The 16044-nt window shown below is 38.3% G+C and overlaps 4 protein-coding genes across 4 annotated transcripts in view; 2 read left to right on the forward strand and 2 right to left on the reverse strand.

Moving 5' to 3' along the window:
- Positions 1–380, forward strand: part of h3f3d (H3 histone, family 3D) — a 4355-nt gene extending 3975 nt beyond the window's left edge. The window contains exon 4 of the mRNA XM_079806321.1: positions 1–380. This exon is cut by the window's left edge and continues 141 nt beyond it. The gene's annotated coding sequence lies outside the window, so the exon portion shown is untranslated.
- Positions 381–1261: 881 nt separating this feature from the next.
- On the reverse strand, positions 1262–2520 carry uqcc4 (ubiquinol-cytochrome c reductase complex assembly factor 4). The gene is made up of 2 exons (XM_079806322.1): positions 2397–2520; positions 1262–1915 (listed from the first exon to the last, which is right to left on the reverse strand). The coding sequence occupies exons 1-2, from the start codon at positions 2474–2476 to the stop codon at positions 1573–1575; spliced, it is 423 nt and encodes a 140-aa protein (XP_079662448.1). The 5' UTR covers positions 2477–2520; the 3' UTR covers positions 1262–1572.
- Positions 2521–2806: 286 nt separating this feature from the next.
- On the forward strand, positions 2807–15892 carry chlsn (cholesin). Its single transcript, XM_079806824.1, has 10 exons — positions 2807–2877; positions 4062–4230; positions 4401–4514; positions 4627–4698; positions 7665–7757; positions 8015–8134; positions 9168–9281; positions 15078–15298; positions 15377–15458; positions 15560–15892. Exons 2-10 carry the CDS (start codon positions 4072–4074, stop codon positions 15731–15733), a joined length of 1149 nt encoding a protein of 382 aa, XP_079662950.1. The 5' UTR covers positions 2807–2877; positions 4062–4071; the 3' UTR covers positions 15734–15892.
- LOC307119554 (G-protein coupled estrogen receptor 1-like) lies at positions 10283–11452 on the reverse strand (the record flags this gene model as incomplete). The annotated part of the gene is made up of 1 exon (XM_079805896.1): positions 10283–11452. The coding sequence occupies one exon, from the start codon at positions 11450–11452 to the stop codon at positions 10283–10285; it is 1170 nt and encodes a 389-aa protein (XP_079662022.1).
- Positions 15893–16044: the final 152 nt, after the last annotated feature.

A 16044-nucleotide genomic window follows, 5' to 3' on the forward strand; every position in this document is an offset into this window, starting at 1 on the left:
ACTCACCTTTTTTTGTGTGTGGAGGATTATATGAGGGAGGGGTTTGTTGTGCGGGTGGGCCGGGTGGGAGGGGCGTTGGGGTTCTTACACTCTTGACTATAAATGCCTGTGTAGTTTAAGTTTATTTTTTTGTATTTTTTGGTAGTTGCGGTAGGGGATGGGGTATCTTGTGGTTCAAGTTGATAGTAGGGGGGGCAGCGTCAGAACATTCCGGGAGCTCCTCAGGGTTTTAAAGTTTGTATTTTAGACTTTCATATACCTCTGCCTAGTCTGCATGCTTCATGATGAATTAGACTGTCCATTTTATTTCTATCGTTATTACATTGGGTTTCTCTTCTATTGTGGCCATTTGGTTGTAAATAAACTTTCCACTACCTCAATCTTTTGTTGCTCATTTTTGCCTTAAATTCTGTTTCACATATCAAAGTTACAAGCCATCTAGATCATGGATGGGGAACTTTGGTCCTGTCCTGCAGAGTTTAGCTCTAACCCTAATAATAACTTGCCTGCACCGTTCTAGTAGTCCTGAAGACCTTTATTAGTTTGTTCAGGTGTGCTTGATTAGAGTTGGAGCTGAACTCTTCAGGACAGTGGCCCTCCAGGACTAAAGATGTAAGTGTAACGGAGGCCAGCTAGTAGTTGTTGTGTGAGTAAACCTCACTCCTCTGATCTCGAGAGATGCTCTAGCGACTGACACTGGAGGTTGAAGCCTTTAGCCTCGTTAGAGCGTCCGACTCTCATGCTGGCAGACCTGGGTTCAAGTCCCGCTTGGAGCTGGTGGTTTGAATAGGAGGGGTTACATAGATGCTAATGTCCTCAAAGGACTTTAAAAAATACTTGTTTACTTAAGGACTCGAAACTCCGTACAGAAATGTTACCTTGTTGACCGAGCAAATAGCATGGCCCTCATGGATATGTTGTCAATGCAAACAGTGCCATTTTTTGATCGATCTAAATGGGTTTTAAGTCATGTTTTAGTTTACAATTGAATGGCCTGGTTTCACATACAAGGCTTAATTTAAGCCAGGATATTAGGCCTTAGTTCAATAAGGACACTTAGTAGATTTTATAAACGTGCCTTAGAAAAATCACTGCATCTTGAGACTGAATGATGACAGTGACATAAGATGTCAGTGCAAGTTTCCAGTTGAAACCGCTCAAACATGCATTTTAGTCTGGGATTGGTTTAATCCTGGTTTGTGAAACGGGTAAAGTCCTATGAAGTTAAAAACAACTGGTAAAATTAGTTTATACAGTTTATTATACAGATCAAGTATAACTTAATGAAGGCCTGTTCTCAATGTGTTTGATCATGGGTTCCCTGATGACATTTGTAAATCAGTTACACAATTACAATTCAGAAGTTTCTACATTATACTTGCAATTCTTAAATGTCTGAGTTTTCAATATATACCCGACTACAGATCACATTCACTGCAGTCACTTTCAAAAGCAGAGTCTCTGGGTGGTCAGTTTGACATTTCAACTAATCTGATTTCCGACTCCCATATGACGAAAGCATTTGACTTCTGAAGGCATAAATATCACAACTGGAAAATGTCTCTTGAGCCACTATAACGGTTTGTTTTTGACAGCGACTTCCTCCTGTTCTTCATCGGACAGCAGTCCTGGCAAATGTTCATACAGGTTTTTCTCCAGAGACTCGTCCATCTCGGTCTCCTTCCTGAGCACGCACCAGAGGAGGAAGCCCACTCCAAAGAGGCTGATGGGTAGAACTTTCCACCAGGGACGCTGGAAACTGCTGCCCAGCGAACGGTCCACGTTCCAGCTTCGGTGACTGGCTTTGCTTGTTGAGAACTTGATTGGTGCGGGTACTACATCCTCCTCATCTGGGGGTTTTCTGGACTTTGCATGAAGCTGTGATGTAATGGACAGCATCCTTGATGCACATGGTCTACAGATAGAAAAGTAATTCACATTTAATAAAACGCATTACTTTTAAAGATCTGCTTGAATAACAGAAACATTATAAATAAATCCAGTGCTTGTTTTTGTCAAAAACAATGGTTTACCACTGTTTGGGATATCACTCTAGCCAAGGTCAGCCGACAATTTAAAGGGACAGTTCACCCCAAAAACCAACATTGTCATCATTAATTCACACATATGTGTTTCTCTCGTCTTTTAATCACAAAATAAGATATTTTGAAGAATGTTCTGGAAACCAGACATTTGATGGTAGCCATTGAATGACGACTGATTTTTTCATTTTTGGGTGAACTATCCATTTAAGAGGAAATAAATCTGTTCAAGAAATACATTTCAATTATCAACAAATAATTTTGTCTTCATTAATGTCCAATGCAGAGCATAAACCCTATAACGGTGAATGACGGTTATTTCACAATCTATACAAGGACAAAATATTCACTTGCCTTAAATTCGCATGCCTTCGGCTTGTAAAAACATTGCGACCTAAGGAAAATCCCGATAAACGAAAGCAGACTTTTGACATCTTCAGGGCTTCTTCATATCAGACGTAACTCTCTCAGGTCATGTAACGAGCGCCTCTGTAAATCCCGCCCGGCAGGAAACTACAATTACCTAAAATGTAGTTCCGCTTTGATCTTTAGACGTTTTAACGAGAATAGTTCGTCTGATCACTTCAAATATATTATAGGGTTGCACACCGTAATACAAACATCATAAAAACACAATAGCTTAAAGTGTATTCTAAGTTTAAGTGACAGAGAGTTTAAAGACTACATTACCCGGAGCTCTGAGTATCAACCAATCAGAGATGCAGATTTCGCATCACCATAGCAACGTCATCAAACGTGGCCTTGATTCCGTTTTCATGGCGCTTCCTGTCCACACGTGCATCTGAAGAAGCTGTGGAATATTTTTGTTTGGCTTGTAAGTACATGTAACGCTATTATAAACTTACTCAACTAGTTGAGGGAATTAGTTTATGTGTGTTGGCTGGTTTAAAGCGCAAATACGAGTAAATCGTAATTTACTAACTCACACTTTCAAGGTTTTTATTGTTTATTGTTTAGTCGTAAATGCTTACAATGTGACAGTGATATAATCTGCATAATATTCATTTTATTGTACTTTGAGTCCAAACAATATCTTATTTGTGTCTCTAAGAAGCAGTTTATGATTCTCATTTCTTATAGTTTGATATATGTTTGGATTAATATGGTTAATATACACCATCGTTCAAAAGTAAAAACAATAATAATGTGAAATATGATTACAATTTAAAATAACTTGAATATATTGTAAAATGAAATGTATTCCTGTGATCAAAGCTGAATGTTCAGCTTCATTACGCCAGTCTTCAGTGTCACGTGATCCTTCAGAAATCATTCCGATATGATCATTTGCTGCTCAAGAAACATGATAATTCTGATTATTATCAATGTTAAAAACAGATGTGCTGCTTAATAATTTTGTGACGCCGTGATATAAAAAAGTCGGGAAAAGTTAAAAAGAACAGCATTTAGTTATATTATATATTTTATATATATATATATATATATATTAGGGCTGTCAAAAGATTAATTGCGATTAATCTCATCCAAAATAAAAGTTTGTGTTTACATAATATATGTGTGTGTACTGTGTATAATTATTATTTATATATAAAAACACACACAAGCATGTATATATTTAAGAAAAATGTATTATATTTATATATAAAATATTTATATTTATATATATAAAATATTTATATTTATATATAATATAAATGTATATACAGTATATACATGCAAATATTTCTTAAATATATACATGAATGTGTTTGTATTTATATATAAATAATAATTATACACAGTACACACACATATATTATGTAAACACAAACTTTTATTTTGGATGAGATTAATCGCGATTAATCTTTTGACAGTCCTAATATATATATATATATATATATATATATATATATATATATATATATATATATATATATATATATATATATATATATATATATATATATATATATATATGTATTTGTAACATTATAAATGTCTGTCATTATTGATCAGTTTATACACTGTTGAACAATAATTTGTACCTTTTCCACTCAGATCTGGTGCCATGACGAAGAGTCAAGCTTTTGTACCTCCATCTGATTCTCTCAAGAAAAAGAAACTCAAACTCATTGTGGATGAAATCACATGTGTACAAGATGAGAGAAAAGAGGAGATGAATGGCAAGAAGAAGAAGAAAAAGAAGAAGAGAGAGGCTGATGATGAGGTGTGTGCTTATGATAATACTTGGATCTACTTGGCTGTGGATCTAATAACAAATGTCAGGTAATAATGGAAAGATCCACATATTAAATGAGCTATGATCAGAGACCAGAAGATGAATTGTCTTTCATAATGCATATAAGTGAAGTTTTGTTTGGTGTTCATAATCTTCAGGTGTGTGAACAACATACAGAAAACATCTCGGAGCTGAATAATACTGACACAAACACCCATGAGGAAAACACTGAGTTACGCAAACATAAGAAGAAGAAGAAAAGGAAAGCTGAGGTAGCGGACGACTATTTTGCTCGTATACATGATTGTTTAAATTATTGTAAGAAGCTTACTCTGCATTTAATATTGTGCGCTCATGACTATATTTGTTTTTTGGAAATTAAAGGGGCTTGAAACAAGTACACACTTAAACGGAGATCAAGAAGAGAATATACGCAAGAAGAAAAAGAAGTCTGAAGTGAGTGAAAGTGTTTTCCTTTTTTAAAGTATGCATTATATTACTGCATATGAATACACTGTTTATCTGAAAGGCAAAATGGAAACATTTTTACAAGATGAGAAAAATGCATGTATTTGAAGTCAAATCACCATATACTTTGTGTGTGTGTGTGTATATATATTAGTGCTGGGCAAATTAACGCGTTAACGCAGGCCATTCATTTTTTCAGTTTAACGCATTAAAAATATTTAACACAATTTTACCACGTTTTTATATAAATTTTTGCCTAGCGTTACATTATATGATCACGCTCTTATTCATGTAAATGTTTTTAAACCGTTAAGCGCGACAAGACAAAAGAGAACACGCTGTAGTCTCATAATAGGAGTCTTAAATTAGTTAAATAACGTCTTAAATGAACTTGAGAAATGAACGTGAGAAAATTAGATGTGTGTGACAGCGCGTCATGTTCAGCAGCGGACAATCTTAAAGTCACAGCAGTCAATAATGATGTCTGGCATTAATGTTCATCAAAGAACAACGGGAACACAAAGAAAAACACAAAAAAACACAAAGTGTAGATGATTAATCAAAAAATGATGATTAATCTATATTTAATTTATTATTTATGCAGTTAAGAAAGGTGTTTGATAACTATTACATTTCTGTATATAACTGCAAACTTTTTGCCACACCTGCCAATGGCCGGTGACTTAAAGGGTTAGTTCACCCAAAAATGAAAATTAGCCCATGATTTACTCGCCCTCAAGTCATCCTAGCTGTATATGACTTTCTTCTTTCAGACGAATAAAATTAGAGTTATATTAAAAATGTCCAAGTTAGTCCAAGCATTATAATGGCAGTAATAGTTGCTCTGTTTTTGAAGTCCATAAAAAAATGCATCTGTCCATCATATAACTGCTCCACACGGCACCGGGGGGTTAATAAATATATATATATATATGCTATATATTCCTATAGCTCAAACAGTAGAGCATGGCGCTAGCAACGCCAAGGTCATGGGTTCGATTCCCAGGAAAAGCAAGAATTGAGAAAATTGTCAAATGTGTTCCTTGAATGCAATGTAAGTCGCTTTGGATAAAAGCGTCTGCCAAATGCATAAATATAGATATATAGAGCTTCACGATTCTGGATAAGTTGAGAATCACAATTTAGTTTGTTTAAAATAGAGATCATGATGTTCCCACGATACTGAAAAGACAGCAGAATTTTAAAAAGAATTGGTTTGAGTGAATGATTCAATGACACATTTGTGAATGATTCAATGACTCATTTGTGAATGGTTCATTGACTCATTTGTGACTGGTTCATTGACTCATTTGTTACTGGTTCAGTGACTCATTTGTTACTGGTTCAGTGACTCATTTGTGACTGGTTCAGTGACTCATTTGTGACTGGTTCAGTGACTCATTTGTGAATGGTTCATTGACTCATTTGTTACTGGTTCAGTGACTCATTTGTGACTGGTTCAGTGACTCATTTGTGACTGGTTCAGTGACTCATTTGTGACTGGTTCAGTGACTCATTTGTTACTGGTTCAGTGACTCATTTGTTACTGGTTCAGTGACTCATTTGTGACTGGTTCAGTGACTCATTTGTGACTGGTTCAGTGACTCATTTGTGACTGGTTCATTGACTCATTTGTTACTGGTTCAGTGACTCATTTGTGACTGGTTCATTGACTCATTTGTTACTGGTTCAGTGACTCATTTGTTACTGGTTCAGTGACTCATTTGTGACTGGTTCAGTGACTCATTTGTGACTGGTTCAGTGACTCATTTGTGACTGGTTCAGTGACTCATTTGTGACTGGTTCATTGACTCATTTGTGACTGGATCATTGACTCATTTGTGACTGGTTCAGTGATTCATTTGTGACTGATTCAGTGACTCATTTGTGACTGGCTCAGTGACTCATTTGTGACTGGTTCAGTGACTCATTTGTTTCATTACTGAATGAATCAGCATTTTTTTTTTTAAACAAATCTCCTGAATGATTCAATGACATGTATACACTGATCAGGCATAACATTATGACAGGTGAATTGAATAACACTGAACAAACAAGTCCGATCCATGGAGGCCCCACCTCGCAACTTACAGGATCTGCTGCTAACATCTTGGTGCCAGATCACACCACAGCACACCTTCAGGGTTCTAGAGTAGTCCATGCCTCGACGGGTCAGGGCTTTTTTGGCAGCAAAAGGGGGACCAACACAATATTAGATCATATATATAAAATGTATTAATATTTTAGTTTGTTTTTATCACAGCATTTATTTTCATCAAGAGGTGCATTAATTTTTGGTCAAGATCATGTATTGACAATGCAAGAGTCCAGCACTCTGTAAAGTCTCCTCCAGCACATCCCAAAGACTTTCAATGTATTTAAGGTCTGGACAACCATTCTCTCACAGTCTGAGCTGATGAATTTTCACATTGTCATCCTGGAATATGGCCGTGATGTGTCTTCATACATGGTTGTTTAAGAAATGAAAAGCTACACACTCCTAGACTGGGTAAACCCAGCCCGATCTGCCCGGCGATTCGCTCTGCAGCTCAGGCTGGAAACTTGTACATTTTTCTATCCTGCTTCCGTTACAAATCTGCGGGGACCAATCACAACCCGGCTTATCCACCTGCCGCGCTATTTGCGGGTTTAACACGATGACAACAGAGAAGCGATGGATCTGATTGGTTGAAGGACTATCTAATTGCGTACAGTCATTTGAACTATGCCCGTTGAACACGCCTCTTGTGCAGTAGAAAATACAGAGCACACTCCCCAGACCAATGTTCAATCTTAAAAGATAGAGCTTGGTCTGGTGATAGCCAGAAAAACACACTCCATCATTAAGGGTTAGAAGAACTGTGGCTAAATGTATAACATGCTAGAAACATCATAATTACTGCAATGATGATCGAATCGTTGACTCTAAAGCATTTGCTCTTGTATGTTTTCAGGTATGTGTTCCTGTAGAAAACACCACTGAACAGCTGGAGGACACACACAAGCAGGAAGATCAAACAAAGAAGAAGAAGAAGAAGAAACACAAGGTGATGAGAAATACTTTGCTATTTAATCTAATGTTTGTCAAAGTTTTGGAAAGATGGGCGAGTCTGTCAAGAGAGTTGAGGTTGAATCCTTGTGCTTTAAAAAGCATTAATCTCTTTATTATAACATAAACATTCAGAGTTTCTGGTGCACTCTAATCCATTTAGTTCTCTGGGAGAATTGAGCTAATATATTATATATGATTTTATTTGAATGCTGTGTGTATATATATATTTTAATAGACGTTATGAATTTGCAGGACTCTGAAGCTGTTCCTGAATCAGATCCGGTGGCGCCACAGGAAGAAGAAACAAACACACACGCTGCTGAAGAGAGAGCAGAGAAGAAACAGAAGAAGAGAAAGAAAAGTACAGCTGAGGTGAGTTAAAGTAATCTGCTTCCTTCCCATCTTTTCTTTACCACTGTGTGTCTCTTTAGCATATATGATAAAGGCAATGTAATAATTAGTTTAAAGTATTTAAATAATATGCATATAATGTGAACACATTCTGTGACGTCATTTATGAAAGCTTGTTTTCCCAGTGGAAAAATCAGTATGTCACTTACATTATACTGTTATGTCACTATCATTATTGTTATATAAAACCAACTATAGCCAGGTTTCAACTACATTCCCACCTGAAAAAGTCTTAAAACTAAATTTTGTGACACAATAGTAGTATTTTTAATCTATGCAGGGTTTCTCATCACGTCACTTTACCACGTGACAGCAGCGAGCAGGCTCCTGATTGGTTAACGCGGCGCGAATTGACGGCAAAGTTCAGATTTTTCAACTCGGGCGTCAGACGCGAATTCGCTTCAAACGTGTGAATGCACAAAAAGCACCACTCGCGCATAACGCGCAAGATGCTCAATTCGCGCGAACGAGGCGGAATCATGTCCATCGCGCCGTGCGAAACGCGTCTATCGCGCCGCAGGACCTCCAGACGCGCGTCAACGTGCCTTTCAATTGACTTAACATGGAAATCACTTGCGCCAGACGCTCTATTCGCGTTCGGTGTGAACGCAGCATAAGATGTGCCGCGCTGTCACGCGCTCAACTCTTTAGGTTTAATTTAACGTTAACTAATTTAATATTGCTCTTATTACTTATTACTCGAAAAAACAGACTTTTGGCTATAATTTTTGTGTTATTGTTTGTTCAAGCGCGAAAGAGAACTAGATTCTGGTGCGCTGTCTGTGTGTCACAGACATTCAGAGGCAGCGCGTATGAGCGAGCTCCTATGTTAAAAGTGAGTAATTATAGTAAGTGACCCGCCAAATTGGCTAGTGATAGGACAGCGTTACCCACCACAGTTGATTTTTACCCGTGTTTGGCGGGTGCTAATTTCAAACCCTGGACGTGGTATATACTGTATATTAAAAAACTGATTTCTCTTGTGTGTTTTCAGGTTTGTGTTCCTGTAGAAAACACTACAGAGGAACCGCAGAATACTGAACAGCTGGAGGACACACAAACGCAGGAAGATCAAACGAAGAAGAAGAAGAAAAAGAAGAAACAAAAGGTGATGAGAAATACTTTGCATTTTTATTTAATGTTTGTCAAAGTTTTGGAAAGATGGGCGAGTCTGTCAAGAGAGTTGATGCTGAATCCTTGTGCTTTAAAACGTATTCATCTCTATATTATAACATAAACATTCATCGTTCTGTCAATTCTGTCATTAATTACTTACCCTCATGTCGTTCGACACCCGTCAGACCTCCGTTCATCTTCAGAACAGAAATGAAGATATTTTAGTGTAAATCTGATGGCTCTGAAAGGCCTCCATTGGCTCAATGGTACTCTACACTCTCAAGACCCTTAAAAGGTACTAAAGACGTCGTTACGAAGTCCATCTCACTACAGTGGTTCTAAAATAACTTTATGAATCGGCGAGAATAGTTTTTGTGCGCAAAAAAACCCTAAATAACGACTTACATAGTGATGACGATTTCAAAACAATGCATCATGAAGCTTCGAAGCGTTATGAATCAGCGAGTCGAATCAGCGGTTTGAATCGCCAAATTTCAGCAGTTTGGCGGTTTGACACGCGATCCGAATCATCATTCGACTCACTGATTCATAACGCTTCGAAGCTTCATGATGCTTTGTTTTGAAATAGTCATCACTATGTAAGTCGTTATTTAGGGTTTTTTTGCGCACAAAAACTATTGTCGCCGATTCATAAAGTTATTTTAGAACCACTGTAGTGAGATGGACTTTGTAACGACGTCTTTAGTACCTTTTAAGGGTCTTGAGAGTGTAAAGTGCCATTGAGCCAATGGAGGCCTTTCAGAGCCATCAGATTTTAAACTAAAATATCTTCATTTGTGTTCTGAAGATGAACGGAGGTCTGACGGGTGTCGAACGACATGAGGGGAAGTAATTAATGACAGAATTTTCATTTTTGGGTGAAATAACCCTTTAAGCATCCTTGCTTAATAAAAGTATTATTTTACTGACAAAAAATATTTTACAAAGACTTTAAACAATGGATAAAGTCCTGTGTCATTACAACATGACTGTTTATCCCACTCTGTCACACACACACTCCCGACCCTCCTCGCCGCTCCTGAGGTCACGCTCTTCCTCTTCCTTATTCTCATGCGAGCACGAATGGTGCACGTTTGTGCAAGTGACGCACGGGCAAGGTGGCGTCGCGCTTGCGTTCTGCACGCATGTATGTAGGCAGGGCACGTGGTGCGCGACAAACACTTGCAGTTTCCGTCTGAAGGTGTTTCCCAGCAGGCTGTAGACGAGCGGGTTCAGGCAGCTGTTGGCGCAGGCCGCCAAGGTCACCACGTGTCCCGTCAGCGGGTAGCGCTGCCACAACGTGTGGTTTCCTCGCCGCCGTGAGGCCTCTGTGTCGCCGCTCAGGAGATGCACGCTGATGAAGACGTTCTCCGGAAGCCAGCACACAAAAAACACGCTCACGGCTGCGACGATCATGCGCAGGGCTTTGGTTCGCTGCGACCTTTCGGAGCGCAACAGCACGCGTGCAATCAGGGTGTAACAGACGCCCATCACGCAAAAAGGCAAGGCGAATCCCAGTGTCACCTCCAGCCATTGCACCTCGGCTACACCTGCAAAACAGAAGCCACGCCCCCAGCCGTGATACATGTGCGCAGTAGCGAATGGAATCAGAGTGCACAGGGTGGCCGCCGCCCAAATGGTCGCACAAGCTCTGCGGGCGACACGCGAGCAGTGCGAGACGGAAACGTTTTCGGGTAGCGCACGCGTGCTGAGGCCGGTCAGCGCAAGGCAGCGGTCCAGACTCATCCAGGTGAGCGAAAACACACTGCTGTACATGTTGACCTGCAGGAAGATCGCCATGCAGGAGCACAGCACTGCGTCGTCGTAGTAGTGCGCGCTCAGATTGAACACCTCGATTAGCGAGTCCAGCACCAGCACCAGGTCGGCCAGAGCCAAATTAGTGAAGTACAGGTCAGGGGTGCTCATCCGCTGACGAGGGTCAAAGTTCACCAGCAGTATCAGGATGTTACCCACGAGGCCGAGCGGGAAGAGCAGGACGGTGTAGACGCAGGAGAGGAGAAGATTTATGATGTAGGTGTCCGGGGAGGTGGAGTTTGTTTCGTTGACGTCAATAACAGGCCAGTGCAGACTGGAGTGATTCAGTCGGACGGTGGGGTCAAAGGTCATCGGATCTTCCATCATCTTCCCCTCTATCACTTCCATGGTCACATAGTGTGGAAGTATACAGGAGTTTTCTTCTCTAAAATGCACAAAAGACAAATGCGCATTGATGTTGAACTATCAATCTTGATGCATGTTTCAAAATCTGTGTTTAAAGGATTAGTTCACCCAAAAAATAATATTCTGTCATTAATTACTCACCCTCATGTCATTTCAAAACCTTTAAGACCTTTGCTCATCTTCTGAACACAAATGAAGATATTTCTGATGAAATCCGAGAGCTCTGATCCCTCCATAGACAGCTATTTAATTAACACTTTCAAGGCTCAAAAAGGAAGTAAAGACATTGTTAAAATCGTCCATGTGACTCCAGTGGTTCAACCTTAATGTTATGAAGTGACGAGAAAACTTTGTGCTCAAAAACAAATAAAAATAACAACATTATGCAATAATTTCTTCACGTCTGTGCCAGTCTCCTACGCTGTTGATGTAGTAAAATCAGTGCAACGCTTCCGAGTTGGCGGCAGAACGGTGGCTCACCATTGGCCAGCTCCTGCGTCAACATCACACGCATGCGTCGTTGTGCTCACGTGAACCACGTCGGCCAATGATGAGCCGTCGTTCTTACGTAGAACTCTGAAGCAATATTTACTACGTCAACAGTGTAGGAGACTGGCACAGACAAGAAGAAATTGTTGAATAAAATCATTTTTGTTTGATTTTTGCGCACATAATGTTTTCTCGACGCTGCATAACATTATGGTTGAACCACTGGAGTCACATGGACTATTTTAACAATGTCTTTACTACCTTTCTGGGCCTTGAAAGTCGCAATGGCGTTCAGAAAGCTCTCCGATTTCATCAGATATTTTAATTTGTGTTCCAAAGATGAATGAAGGTCTTACGAGTTTGGAACGACATGAGGGTGAGTAATTAATGACAGAAATGTCATTTTTGGGTGAACTAACCCTTTAATGCTGAGTTCACACTGCATGATTTTAGACAGTTTTTGGGAAATTGCGACAAATGCCTGAAATCTGAGGCAAATCGGTGCTCGTTCACACGAGTGACAATCACACAGTGTGTGTGCTATCAAAGACACGATCTGAGAGAGTCGCGATGCGTTGCTGACGCCCATGAAATATTTATTTGTCAGCGATTTTGAAAAATCTGTGCAGTGTGAACTCTGCATTAAGTTGCAGTCACATTTACCGTTGCTCGGTGAGTTGACTGTGAGAAATACTTCTGCAGCATTTAATTATTTGTAATGTTAAAGGTGCACTATGTAACTTTTCCGTCCGCTAGAGGTCGCCTGTTCAAAACAAAGGTGTAGTTTAATGACGCCACGTTTGAGTGCAGAATCTTGGGACATGTGGTCTTCACCTCACAGACGGTGGGAAAGAATCGGGATAGGACTCGGGCAGAAATCATGTTCATGGATGTGATTATTAACGTTACTGTAGAATGAAGCAGAGCAGGACGAGTGTTGTGGAGCTGAGGAACCGCTGGAGCGACTGTTAATAAGATGAACACAACACAAGCCTCGTGAGCAGCAGGACTTTTATTATGACTCGGCCTCTGGCAGGACTTTTATTATGACACAGTCGCCTGCGCCATTTCCGCTTTTCCGGTCATGAGTATGAGGTAACGCAGCTCTGATTATCATATTAGACACATCTGAGTGTGTTGATGATGTTATGACGTTACTCTGTGTGTTCGCTCAGCGGCTGCTATGACACTTGTTCACACTGCAGTGAGAGTAAAGCGTTTCTGCAAAATAAAACCGGAAAACCCGAGGTGGAACGCAGATATGACGCCATCGACAGGCGACTCCCTCACACGTCCCGGTTCCTTGGTTAAAATAGCAATTTGGAAACATTTGGGATCTTGTAAGTAATCAACTGGACAAAATATATAACACTGGCCGAGTGTTTTTTTGGATATTTTACTGAATTTTTTTTACATAGTGCTCCTTTAAATGTAAAATCAAAAGTTGAATTACTATTATTAGTTAATCAGTGAAATTTGTTTAGTTGCAGTCACATTTATTATGCTTGCAAAATCCGGTTATTCAATTAGGAATCCGCTTGATTCGGAGTTTCACATGAGGATGAAAAAGTTCCCATGCAGATTTTGCACATTTTCAAGCCGGTCACATGAATTTTTCCCACTGACCAATAGAAAGCTGCTTGGTTTGACAGGAACTTCTATGTGAGCTGCGCTTTATACGTCTCTACACTATTTACAATAGACAATGGATTTGCCTGCATAACTTCAATAATGTGCATTTTGCAGATGTACGGTTTATTTTCACTAGTAATCAGCTGATTGGTTCAAATGAAATGGTCAAAATAATAATCTTACCGTATGTATTGTATTATCGACTTTTATCCTTGTTTATTAAGTTGTCCTCCTGGTTTGTCCTTGTATGCATGTGTATATCCTTTAATGTCATGGAGAAATGAATGTAGAAATCAAAGACTTGTTGTTGTTTTTGTTCGTTTCTCCGTTCTTCTCCTTCATTCGGCAGTACTGAAGGAGCAGACGGTTCTCCTGGTGAATTCTCGCTGTCTCATGTACAAATACGTAAATACAGGAGGGCCAGGTTATACACGTACAATGGCCGCCTTTGTTTACCCCAAACAATATGGTGGCTAAATGCTCCATTAGCTCCTCTGAAGATATAGAGCTGCATAGTGGATGAGAACTTGTCTATTTGTGTGTGTGATGGGCAAATTCTTTAAGTGTTGCTACTCAAAACCAGAGAAATGTATTATCATTTTATATATTTATAATTGTTTTGGTTGTTTTTGTTTTCCTTCAGTTATTTTAGACAAGATTAATGTAACAACGGTTAGTGACATTGATAATAGGTCAACATTAGGTAAACAAAATAAATAAATAATTAAAAGTATATTAAAAAGTATCTTGCGACAAACTGAAATAAAAGTTGAAGTGCTAAAATTACTAAAACTAATACTGAAATAAAAATATTAAATAAAATAAAATAAAGACAAAATTACAAAGGAATTAACTTGACCTGAAAAATATTAATATAAAAGCTCATTCAAAATATAAAAAGAAAATACTATACAAGTGTATAAATAATGCTAAAATAATACTGGCTTCTATCTTAAACATGCATCTTAAACTTCACATTGTGGACTGACTATTATTGTCTCTTATGATAAAAGCATCAGCTTTATGTATAAATGTTTTGTAAATTGTGTTTGAATATAATCATTTAGAAATTGTTTCTCAATTAAAATTAATTTAATTTATGGAATTAATGTAGTTAACCAAATGCATTTTTGTTTTCTTTACCATGTTCATACCATTTCAAAATGTTGGGGTCTCTAATATATATATATATATATATATATATATATATATATATATATATATATATATATATATATATATATATATATATATATATATATATATATATATATATATATATATATATATATATATATATATATATATATAATTTATATTATATTAATACTTTATTATATTCAGCAGTGACACATCATATTGGTCAAAAGTGACAGTAAAGACATTTATAATGTTACAAAAGATTTCAATTTCAAATCAATGTTGATCTTTCTATTTATCAATGAATCCTGAAGCAATGTGAGTTTTAAACAACACTGATTTTCAGAGTTCTGGAGATGCGAACACCTCAGAACCGCTTGGAGTGGAGGATGAAAACGGCCTCGATGAAGAGGAACGAGAGAAACAACTGCTGAAGTCCAAGCAGAAGAAGAGGGAGAAGATGCTTCAGAAAAAGGAGGAGAGGAGGAAGCTGAGGGAAGAAGGAAAAAGCATAAAACCACCGGAGATAAATAATGGAATGAAGCGGGCGCTGGAATACCTCAAATGGTAGGACACACACATGGTTATATAAATATTACCAGTGATTGTTAAACATTGCTTTAACTGATTTCTTTTGTTTGTTAGCTGGTCCGAGAAACGAGAAGAGTGGAAGTTTAGTAAAATCAGGCAAACGTGGTTATTGAAGAACATGTATGACAGCATGAAGGTATAAGAAGCATAACAGTCATCTTTCATTTTGAATCCACTCTCTAGAATTAAACACATGCGTTCATTTTCTTTCTGCATATGCATTTCTCTCCATCTCAGGTGTCCGACGATCATTTTGAAGTGTTGTTATTGTATCTCGAGTCTATATGTGGATTGGCACGAGCATCCACACTGAAGAAAGCTGAAGAGATTGTGTGTGAGGAAGGACAAGAAGAAGAGGCAGATGCTGAAAAGAGGCAACTGAGAGCCAAACAGGTCGTCCAGATGCTGTGACAGAACCGATCATTGAATAAAACATCAACTGAATGAACTGCTTTCATGTCATTTATACATTTTCACCCATTTAAATGAGCAGTCATAAATGTCTTCGCTTGTAAATATGTACAACCTGACATTCCATGAAATAAAATGATTGCTGTGGTTTTTACCTATAGACTGTTGTTGTTGTTTTTTAATTGTTTTAAAATGTAAGTTAGGTCTTTTAGTATTTCACTAACAAAAAAGTATCATAAAAGATCCATGTTACCACGATAATATTCAGTGCTTTTATGAGGTTTAATCTCAAAGATCGTACGCCATGTTTA

This window comes from Gobio gobio (assembly GCF_949357685.1).
Source record: "Gobio gobio genome assembly, chromosome: 23".
NCBI lineage: Eukaryota > Metazoa > Chordata > Actinopteri > Cypriniformes > Gobionidae > Gobio > Gobio gobio.

What these genes read in the sequence shown, in the direction of transcription:
- uqcc4 (XM_079806322.1), bottom strand. Translation starts at nt 2,476, where the DNA reads ATGTCAAAAGTCTGCTTTCGTTTATCGGGATTTTCCTTAGGTCGCAAT. An exon ending in CGAAGGCATGCGAATTTAAG is followed by an intron (nt 1,916 to 2,396) that starts GCAAGTGAATAT and finishes TTCTATCTGTAG; the next exon opens with ACCATGTGCATCAAGGATGC.
- chlsn (XM_079806824.1), top strand. Translation starts at nt 4,072, where the DNA reads ATGACGAAGAGTCAAGCTTTTGTACCTCCATCTGATTCTCTCAAGAAA. An exon ending in AGAAGAAAAGGAAAGCTGAG is followed by an intron (nt 4,515 to 4,626) that starts GTAGCGGACGAC and finishes TGGAAATTAAAG; the next exon opens with GGGCTTGAAACAAGTACACA. An exon ending in AGAAGAAAAAGAAGTCTGAA is followed by an intron (nt 4,699 to 7,664) that starts GTGAGTGAAAGT and finishes GTATGTTTTCAG; the next exon opens with GTATGTGTTCCTGTAGAAAA.